Source organism: Corvus kubaryi, unplaced genomic scaffold, assembly GCF_017639235.1.
Source record: "Corvus kubaryi isolate FWS band 111438036 unplaced genomic scaffold, C.kubaryi_AGA036_p1.0 37285, whole genome shotgun sequence".
NCBI classification, from domain to species: Eukaryota; Metazoa; Chordata; class Aves; order Passeriformes; family Corvidae; genus Corvus; species Corvus kubaryi.
In genome coordinates, this window is record NW_024581089.1 from 1,679,937 (window position 1) to 1,690,655 (window position 10,719).

At 46.3% G+C, this 10,719-nt stretch overlaps 1 protein-coding gene across 3 annotated transcripts in view; it reads right to left on the reverse strand.

Moving 5' to 3' along the window:
• Window positions 1-2,493: 2,493 nt before the first annotated feature.
• Window positions 2,494-10,719, reverse strand: part of ISY1 (ISY1 splicing factor homolog) — an 8,385-nt gene continuing 159 nt past the window's right edge. For 2 of the 3 annotated variants that reach the window (XM_042026688.1, XM_042026689.1), the window contains exons 2-11: window positions 10,487-10,509; window positions 9,772-9,823; window positions 8,887-8,952; window positions 8,415-8,457; window positions 8,137-8,249; window positions 7,825-7,942; window positions 6,996-7,118; window positions 5,049-5,152; window positions 4,424-4,510; window positions 2,494-3,284 (exon numbers count right to left, since the gene is read on the reverse strand). In XM_042026688.1, coding sequence (XP_041882622.1) covers window positions 3,177-3,284; window positions 4,424-4,510; window positions 5,049-5,152; window positions 6,996-7,118; window positions 7,825-7,942; window positions 8,137-8,249; window positions 8,415-8,457; window positions 8,887-8,952; window positions 9,772-9,823; window positions 10,487-10,509 — 837 coding nt within the window. In that variant the 3' untranslated portion in view covers window positions 2,494-3,176. Of the gene's footprint in view, window positions 3,285-4,423; window positions 4,511-5,048; window positions 5,153-6,995; window positions 7,119-7,824; window positions 7,943-8,136; window positions 8,250-8,414; window positions 8,458-8,886; window positions 8,953-9,771; window positions 9,824-10,486; window positions 10,510-10,701 lie in introns of all 3 variants that reach the window. The other variant, XM_042026690.1, reaches the window with a different exon arrangement.

Consider the following 10,719-nt stretch of genomic DNA (forward strand, 5'->3'; position numbering starts at 1 on the left):
GCGGGGCCGGCAACCGCCTTGTTCTGCTTGGTCTGGTTGTTAACTCACGGGGCAGCGTCACACGCGTCACGGGCCAACGTCAGCCCCGGGCCAGCGGCTCCGCGCCCTCGGAACTCCCCCGCCACGCACCCGCGGCTCGGCCCCTCCGGCGCACCGGGGGTGGCACCGCGGCAAGAGCAGCACAACGTTCCGACCGAGGAGGTAACTGTTTTTTAGTTTAATGACAAACCAGAAGAAGCATTCTCTCTGGTTCTGCCTGGCCAGCGGATGAAGGGAGTGGAGCATCTCTCTTACGAGGAAAGGCTGAGGGAGCTGGGCATGTCCAGCCTGAGAGGGGACCGCACTGGGAGGGGTGACAAGAGGATGGACCAGGCTCTGCTCGGAGGTGCCAACCACTTGGACAAGAGGAATAGGCAAGAACTGATGCCCAGGAAGTTCCACCTGAACACGAGGAAGAACTTCTTCCCTGCGCAGTGACTGAGCACTGGAACAGATCGTCCAGAGAGGGTGTGGACTCTCCTCACTGGAGATATTCCAGAACTGTCTGGACAAATCCTGTGCCCTGTACTCTGGGATGGCCCTGCTGGAGCAGGGAGGTGGCACCAGATGCCCCACAGTGGTCCCTTCCAGCCTGACTCATTCTGTGATTCATTTTTTGGGAAAAAGCCTACCGTGCACAAACACCACAGTCCCTCGGCTCTGCACTGCAAAGGCATTCCCCTGCAGTTGGACTTGAAAGTGAGACAAGCAGCACAAAATGTCATTAGTTAATGGATACTCTGCAAAGCCATCTCTGTTTATCTTGCTCATCTGCTAATGCAGATTAGGTAAATCCACTTATTTCCTAGTGCTGCCAGCAAATATTCCTCACCACCCCTCTGACCGCGGGGAGAAACCGATCCTTCAGCGATGGCACGGCGCTCACCAGCGCACAGAACAAGGAAGGTGGCCTTCGATCAATGAAACACACAAATGCATTTCTAAGAGACAAAAACAGGCCCAAATCAATGCAGCAGACAGAACAATTAGAGTTTATCCCCTTGGTGCTCAAGCCAGGATCACGCCCAGGGCAGAACGCTGAAGCAGACAGAACAAGCTACATGTAAGAATCCATAAAGTACTTGTTCTATAACCTGGATGTGTTTAGGGCTGAGGCTCTGCAGAGATGGTATGAGCCATAAGCCTGACACCACACACACATCCAAGCACAGCTGCACACTCAGAGTGAAGGCAGAGCCTGCCCACTGCTCCATTCTCCAGGACAAACAGGATCAGTTTCCTGGCTGTGGCCACAGCAGCTTCCCCACCCTGACTCCATCAGCAATTCCACAGCCTGGCAGGACACGGGCAGTTTGCTATAGGCCACTGTGGCAAATAATTACTCTGCAATTTGTTCCCTCAGATGCAGCCAAGAGCACTCAGCTCAAAAATGCTTCACACTCAGAGCTACAGAGAGAGGATCTGGCACAGCAGGGCCAGGCAGCAGCCAGTTTGCCTTGCACAGTTACACACTGCATTTTTGTGCATTTATTCCATTACTGTGTTGGTTGGCAGAGATCAGCCCTGTCTTATAAACTTCCCTTTTACATGATGATGTTGGTCATACTCCTTTGAACATGAATGTAATTACAATTCTGTTGTTTTTTTCTCATTCTTTCAGTTCATTCTTCTTCTGTGTTTCTGTTACCATCACTCTGTCCCTGATCTGCCTTTACCCTTCTGTCTTCTTTTATCTTACAGATTCATATAGTGACAGAAGGGATCTACCACTGGTATTACCAAGCCTCAGACTGTATCAGGCCATAAAAACTAGCTGGTTTTTTTCCCCTTTAAATCTAGTTTGGTTATCTCCACCACAGAGTCTAGCAAATCTACAACGAATTATTACAAGCCATAAAACCACTGTTTGCTGCTTTATTACTAAGCAGAGAAAGCTGCACTGCTGACAGGAAGAGAGAAGAATGTGTTTGTGGTGTTAGTTGTTTGCTTGCTACCAATAATCGAGCTTTTGATTTATTCTGGAGGTTTTTTTAAGGTTTTAATTTGGCAGCTATGCTTTCCACTTTTTCAATTCAAAATTTTTTGTTTGATCACTTGCATCAAGTAACACAAAGCTTGTCTCTGTAATTTGGAGCTTTGGTTGTTCTGGAGTGGATGATTCACAATAGATTGTAATAGATAAATACTGACAGCATCCAGAAATGCTGAACATTCCCAGACTTGGCTGTTAAATACTCTATTCCTTGGACAGAAGCACTCCATGGCTGCAGATGTCCAATTTCAAATGCTGTTCATTCAGACCTGTACAACAATGTCAGTCACCCATAAGACTCTGAACAGGCTCTGCCTTGCCTCTTGTCCCAGGATACACGAGCCAAGAGCAGTAAGGGATGCAGAGCTTCAAATCCCTACAGGGATGGCTCTCTGTGATCCCAATCTTTGGCTACCATTAGGGAATCACCACAATCCTTTGAACTAGAATAAAACAAGACATCATGTTTGAATTAAGTTTTACTAAAAAGACTTGAACAAGGTATTGCAAAGTTTTTTACAGTGGCTGCTGGAATATCCAGCATTTAAGCAGTTCATCCAGGCACAGTTACAAACCACAAAAAAGGTAACAGGTTTTAGACATTGCATGTGTTTTAGAAAGAACCAAATCTCCTCCAAAGTCACTCGTAAGATCTGCCTTCGAGGTACCTCTAGACAGGTTCCAGGTTATTCTGGTAAACTAAGCAGGTGTAATTGTGTAAGTTCCTTCTCAGCTCAACAAAACCCAGCGTGAGAAGATGTGCACACTTACAGTCAGGACAGAGCAGACACGATGGCAGGAACACCATGGGTTTTCCTTCAGCATTTAGGAGATCACTGGGTGTGGTTCTACCTGCAAGAGGCCCCACTGCACAGAGCCTTTCCCAAACTGAAAGCACTGAAGACAGTTGTTGGGTGCAGAGACAAGTTCACCGAGGTTTGACCTTTTCCAGCACTGGAGTGAATGCAAGTCATCCTAGTGGAGAAAGCAGAATGAGGCTTCTCCTTCTGCACACCACACTGTAATTCCAGCCTTTTACTCCACATCCAAAGGGACTTTCAGAGCTAAACCCATTGCTACCAGAACTTAGGAACCTGTTGCTTTCAGAGGGATTACACACAAACCAGGCCATGCTGGTGCAATGTTACAGTCCTAGAAGTGTCTTTGCCTCCTCGCTCTGTGCCAGGAGGGTTTCACTGGCGTACTTCTGGAGCAGCTCCATCTTCTTTCTCCGTACAAGAGCTTCCTCAATCTGCAGAGATAAAAATAGGATGGATTCAGCTCAATTGAGATGCTGAAACCTCAGATGCTCAGCTATAGAAAAACACAGGAAGGAGAAAACCACAGGAAAGAGCCTGTGAAAGTTGGAGCTGTGAACTGGTGTCAAAGCAGAGGAACTAAGATGAGTCAGGAGAATCTTTTTCAATACTCAGCGGAAGCTCTTGGGAGTCAAAAGAAGCAGTAAAACAGATGCCTCCTCTCTGATCTCTGCTGCCACCCTTGTTACTCAGGGTGTTTGTTAGCTGCCATTCCCTTCTGATCTCAGTTCAGTCACTTGGGTTTTGTTCCAAACAATTCTCTCAGCTAGAGCTTTAGGAAATGCAGAACATGTGGGGCTATGCCACAGAGCCCACAGCTCTGAAGTCACAGTTAGTGAGTGTGCCCTTCACATCAGCCACAGCCAGGAACCTCTGCCCTGCATTTTGCCAGAAGTGCCAACATGGTTCTTTACGAAGCACATACTTCAAAGATCTACTAACAACAACCTGCAAGACCTGTTTGAACTCAGTAATGTTTTACATTTGTCCAAACTGCACACAGCATCTCTCACAATGAGTGTACTGAACCTTAGTTTTTAGTAATTTAGCATCTAGAAGGCATAATCCTGTAGGCAGCAGGTATGGAGTGATTTGTCACTAAGAAAGAGAATCAGCTAAGCAGCTCCAGAACATTTTTGCCTGAATTATTCTTCAAACAACCTGTTACTGTTCAGGTAATATACACCCTAAAGCAATTTCAAAATATTATAGTCAGTTCAAGGTCATGCCACCAAAATAATTTTAGAAAACTGATGAGAGCTAACCCTGCAATTCAGAAATCATCCCATTAAATTACAAAATAAGTCGGACTATCAGAAAAAAGGCACAGTCCAGATGTAGTAGGCAATCCTAGTTATTGATAATAGCACCACAGCACTTCCCAATTTATGGAACACTTAAGAAGGTTTTGGAAATTCTCAGATGAAAAGGGTTGTAGCATTTGCAAGAGCTGCAGAGTCGAGTCACAGAAATAACAAATTTAGGGCACTTTGACTGATGACCTGATGTAAATTAAGATGTGTCTTGCAAAAGCAAGCGTGCATCTCTGCAGCTGAGTGCTGTTATGTCTTACCTCCTGTTGAGTTGGCACTGGAACATGCGCAATAAATTTCTGTTGGCCGTCTTCACCTTCTCTCTCCTTGCCACCTTCCTCATCAGACTAAAAAGTGAAAAAATCACATCAAATTTTTTTTATAGAGAGATAATAAAAAACCCACATTTTTCACTTGCTTTGCCGGAAGGAACCTGAGCATGGGAATGGGTGAAGGGGATCCAGCACCACAGGAACTCGACAAGGATCACATGCAGATCCTGCTCCTTGACATTTTCAGCATTACTGCTTCCATTTCTAATATGGCCTTTGCTCTGCTGTGGCATGGGCATGAATCCTCCCCTTCCATAACTGTGGCTGCCACAGCGAAGCTGTGAACAGAAGAGGAGCCAGCTAAGCAAGAAGACTGCAAGTGTTTCTCACTCCACTGAAAGGACTTCCAGCTGCCAGCCTCCAGCACTTCCTGAACCTGAGCCATGTGCACTCCCCTCCTACTGATTCTTACTAAACAAGGACAACTGTGTAGTGGGTCAGGTGGAGAGAGGGGCAGGACAGCAGCAAACAGGCCTTTGGCAGAGTAACACCACGTCCAAGAAGGGAGCACAGAAGACACATGAAAAGTCACATCACCTGAGCCATCCCCTACCTCTTCCTCGTGGACAGCATAGATGTTCTCTTCCTCCTCCTCCTCACCTCTTGCGAGTCGTGCTTCTCTCTCCATCTTCCATTTTTCCACTGCTTCTGCTATAACTGGGGAGCAAAGGAAAATGGCAAATGTAGCTGAGAGCCCATTAGAGCAGCATGGTCTTATTGCCAGAGCTTTTCCAATGGACTTAAACTTCTTGCCTAAATCCTCTACATCAGTACCACACCCTGTAGAACCTTCATGTAGTATGTAATAAAATATATCAGTGTATGCTGATACACTGTCACAGTGTAGTACTTGCTAATGCCTTCATTTGAGTACATTTTGGACTCTAAATGTCACAGATAAATAACAACCTACTTCCTGACCTGAGCAGCAGGGTCACATGAGCAGGCTAAGTGGCTCTTACAGCTCTGTAGCCTGTCAGCAGCTACAGGGGTGCTGATCACCGTGAGGCTAATTAAACATGATAATGCTCCTTACACTGACCACCCACGGAAGTCTCTTTTTCCATCTTGGAGGGTATTTCTGTTACTTTATAGCACAATCCCAGTTCTGTTCCTTGCTGCTAAGTGGAAGCTGCCAGGCTGCTGCATCTCTATTACAGCAGAGTGACAGTAAGAGCACTAAAACAAGTTTTAAGAAGCTTAACAAGTGACATGGCCAGTGCATAAGATGCTACAGAGGTGCCAGATTAATGCATCTTGGCAGTAGGAAATGCCTACAGCAACAGGAGCCAGCAGGCATTCCCCAAGCTCTCACAGATCACACATTAAAATGCTCTCCCTGAGAGGGCAAGACCTAACCAGTGGCACATGGTTTGTGTGTGGTTCCCTACGAGAAAAGGAACCCCAAATTAAGAAATTTTTTTCAATACTTTGTTTCACAAAAACTTTACTTAACAAGGTAAAAACTGCAAGCTCCCAGACAAGCAGGATGTGCAGGACAGACCCTGAGTGGGAGCTGTTGGGACTCTCACCACACAACTTCCCCTCCTGCACTATGGACTGCCTGCAGCCAGCTCCCCTTCCCAGGCTTTAGGGCTCCAGGCTCTGCTGCAGGACACTGATAAGCGAAGCATTTCCTTCAGCCCCCTTCCTCCCTGCCCTCCCATCTAACCAACAAGGCATGACCTTGAATTCTGTGAATGCCTCACCCATGGAGAAGGGATAACTGTGAGGATCAGCCAGTGCTCAGCAAAAGCACTAAGAGAACTACTTAGGAAACTTTAAAACTGGTCTGTGCCCTCTTGCTTAGAGCTACACAAATCCCAGAAAATGGCACACAGTGCTGAGTTTTGAAGAGAGTTTCAGGAACTAAGACTCATAATCCTGGTGTCTTCACCAGGGAAGTCAGTAGAAACAATGCTAGAAAACTATGTGAGCAGACATGTGGGTAAGTGTTATCTATAGAGAAAGAAGAGGTTTCAAAGGAAAAAATACTCAGATGTGAGGGAGCCCTGATAGAGATGACATCGATAAATTAACACAGCCCACCTAGACTGCAGGGTTTCCAACAGGCCCCTCTAATCTCCCAGAAAAGTAACCAGCTATGTTTATGGATGAATAAATAATGAGGTGAGACAGGAAACAGATGATAGGGTCAGTTTTCACGAGGGAGGGAGAGAACTGCTTAGGCTCCACAGATCTTGCTGCAACGCACTGTTCTACATTCTTAAGCACGAAAAAGGAGGGGAGGGAAGGAGTTTTTGCTTCAGTAGTGAATGACTTGCTAAAATATTAAATCATTTACAGTAGTAAAGGTGAAAGTCAACTCTAAAGCACCTGCCCCCTGAAATGCCTTACAGTGATTTGGATATGCATGTGACAAAGTCTGACAGCTAAGCACAAGACAAGGCCCACAGGGGAAAGAAAGAGGTTCCTTAACTTCAGAGTCCATCATCACCCCTTCCTGGGCTGACCTGTGCAGCTCTGGAATGTCACATACCTTTCTTCTCATGTTCCTGTTCCAGGGGCTCCAGGATCCCATCATCCTCATCCCTGTAGCCGTAGTACTCGGCATCGATGTCTTTCATAAGCTCAGCCCGAGTCTTCCGTGGGGGTGGCAGGGCTGCAAGAACACCACTGTCACCCACCCAGGTCACCTCCATCACCTGCTCAGTGTCCCCAGCCCCTCCCCAACCTCACAGCATCCACAGCTGCCTGGCTGCAGCCAATACCCCGCACGATGGGACTGCTGCCAGCACTGGGAGCACTGGTGTCACCCTCTGGCCCACACAAGGCAGTTCCAGTACACGACCCAATGCTTCCACCACATCCTGGAGTACTTCCCATAATTTGTCTTTGCCTCACTTTCAGGCCCAAGCTGTTCCCACTCATTCCATGACCAAGTTTCATCCCCTTACATTGTTTTTTCTGTAATGAAAGCTGCTTCTAAAACGATGTTCAACCCAGCTTTCCCTCTTTCACCATTTTTTTCTGGTCCTGAACTCCAAGTACTATTTACAGCTTCTCAATAAAGTTCGCCTGTTATGCTGGGAAGTTCCCATAGGACATCAGTCCTTATCATTTGGAACTCCCAGTAGAAACCTTTCTAAACCCAGTTTACTCCTTTCTAGATTTCCTTAATTGCAAACAGCCAAGGGTGCTCTTTGCCCAAAGAAAAAGCACTTAATTAATTACCTGTGCTCAGTGTTTCATTGAGCTAGGACGTTCAGAAATGCTGTTACCAGCACTCCCCACAAACTACAACAGTATTTTACTCAAGATGTTCTACTACACAGATTCATGTCTGGGAAGAGCTGCTCTTTACTTACGTTCCTTTTCAAAAAGCTCTCTAACTCCTGGCAAATCCTTTGCAGCCCCAAAGTATTTGTAGCCTCTGTTTCCTGGAACTTCTTTCCCTTCATGATCTAACATTTTCGGGCCAATTCGCTGGAAAATAAACAGAGTTCATAGTTTAAAACTTTGTTCTAACACAAACAAACATTTTTAGGGGCTGAAGAAAGATCCCCTCTAATAAACACTGGCCAAGCCATCCATGGGTAACTAAATGTTGCATATTTTTCTCAGCAGTCATTTTGCTTGTAAGCAGAACAACCATGAAGTACAACATATTCCACACTTACAGCATAATCAGGACCTCCCAGCTCCTTTATTCTGTATTCCCAGTGTCCTTTCTCCCTCAGAAGTTTGTTTATTTCATCATTCAGGTCCCGAATTCTGAATTCACCCAACCCAGCTGTCAAAGAGGAAAAGGACAATAAATCAGGCAGCTCACAGAAGCACCAGAAGAATTTCAGAATGTACTCAATGGAAACAGTGTAGTTCACACGAAATGGGATTTTTACTGTAACTGCTTATGACTGGAGAGTCAAAGAATAAAACATAGTTAGAAAAATCTTACCGTTTTGAATCTGTGCCACTTTCTTGGAAATCTCCCCAATGATCTGGTCAAATAAGAACACAGAAATTCATTTCTAAATTGGTGGAGGGTACAGAGAAGACAGAGCCAAATTGTTTGAGAAGTGCATGACAGTAAGACAAGTACCAGCAAAACACAAGTTGAAACTGGACAAATCCTAATTAAATTCAAGGGTTATCTTAAGAAGAAAACCAAACACTGGAACAGCAGCCCCAAAAAGCTCGAATCCAAATCCCTGAAGATGTTAAAAACTCAGCTGGACATGGCCCTGGGGCAATCTGATGTGGTAGGACCTGCTTTGAACCCTGAGCTGTACAGTCTTAGAAAATATTCTATGATTTAACTGTCAGGGTACTGACAAGTGTGGAAAACCCTTTGTAAGCAGGCTGTCTAAAGAGGGAGTGCTGAAGTTCCACCTCCCAACAGAATTAGAAAATCCACAGGCTGACATTACCTGTCTCCTCCATTTCTCAGCTTTGGGCAGCTCATTACACTCTGATGCGAGGAAAGGCCTTCGCTCCTGTTTGACAGAAAACCACACACCATCGAATTCAGCTGAGCACTGACACACAGCATTTCACACAGGCTTTACTGCTCAATTAATCCCAAATTATGCTACCAAGCTCCAAGGCTTTTTAGTAAAAAAAAACCTCTGAAGCTTTTTTTTCTGCTCCCATGGATTTTTAGTAAGTGGAAAACAATAATGATTTACAGCCCTGACAAATTAAACTATCACAGACTATAAAAACCTACTTGAATCCACTTTATCCAAACCAAAATATCTCACCTGATTTTTTTTTTAAAACACCCTACAATTCTCTCTAATGCAACAAATGTTCCATTCAGGACAGTTTCAACATTTTCAGCACATACCACCTGCTTAAGGTTAAGCCTTTCTCAACTGCTACTACTAACTAATGTAATTTTTTCCAGTTTATACAGAATACCTTCTTCACATTCCAGTGGCTCGCTTACACAAACTAATACTTCATGTTGCTTCTAGGGATTTGTGTGCAGTTATTTTGTCCCTTTCCCCTTTTATTAAAAGGCTCTGCCTTTTTACTAAAAGCTCTACCTTTTATTAACAGGTATTAAAGCCCCTTTCGCTGCATAATATACAATATGAAAGAGAAAAGTAAAAACGTTCAGAGCAACTGTAGTGGAGAAGTTTCCTGGTTGAGTGACTGTGAAAGGCAGTCAGATAAAATATTTTCCTTCCAACAGGAGTCAGCTTCCTACAGGACACCTGGGCCTGGCCTGTGGCCCAACACAGCTCTGAACAAGGCCTGCCTTCCTCCCTGACTTGAGCTACCAAACCTCCAGAGCTTTTACATCTCACCTTGACTTTTCCTTCCTCAAGCTGGGCTTGTCGAAATCTTGCCAAGGCCGTCCTAAAGAGAAGAAAGCACATTTACTTTCACCAGTCCACATTCCAACCAGAACAAGTTTTGCTCTGGATGTTTATTATGGACTTAATCACAGTCTGTACAAAACAAAGGCGTGAACACATTCTTTGAGCACCCCTAGCTCTTCCAGCTAACGACGTCTCAACACTAGAAATCCTCAGTGGTTCATTTCTCAAATAAAGCAGCGCTGACAGATTCCTCCTATCTGGCCTGGCATCCCTGTTCCCAAAATGGGAACTGCCTAAAACCACAAGGGTCCTTTACAACATATTTCAGTGCACTTATCCCCCGGCCTGCAGGGGTACAAGTACACTGCTCCAAGGTCAGTCCTGCACAGAACCACCCAGCACAGCTACAGGAATTCTGCAGCACCAGGCACCTGTGTGCAGATGCCCTCCTACTCCCACTGCCTCTGGACCAGCACATGAACAACCAAGTACCCAAAAGCATCATTAAACTGTCAGTGCTTTAAAAGAGGCTGAACAGTGAGTTCTATGGGCCAGCCAGTCACAGCCAGCAGGCACAGATGTGCGAGATCAGGTACACCCAGCGGGCACGGATGTGTGAGACCAGGTCGAGCCGCAGCCTCAGACGAGGTGACCCCCGCCGCAAGCGGAGCCCGCCCTGCAGTGCCCCCGCCGCACTCACATGGCCTTCTCCGCGTTCCGAGCCTGCAAGACACAAACAGAGCGGCCTCAGTCACCCCCGCCCCGCCGTGCTCCCCGCCCTCAGCGGTCCCAGCCCGGGGCCGGTCCCCTCTGAGCCCCTCGCCGGGCAGTGGCACCAGGGGATAACACGTGCAGAGCGGCCCCGGAGCCCCGCACTCCCCACAGCCCCGCCGTGCCCCGCAGCCCCGCACTCACCATGGTCCCGCCGTGCCC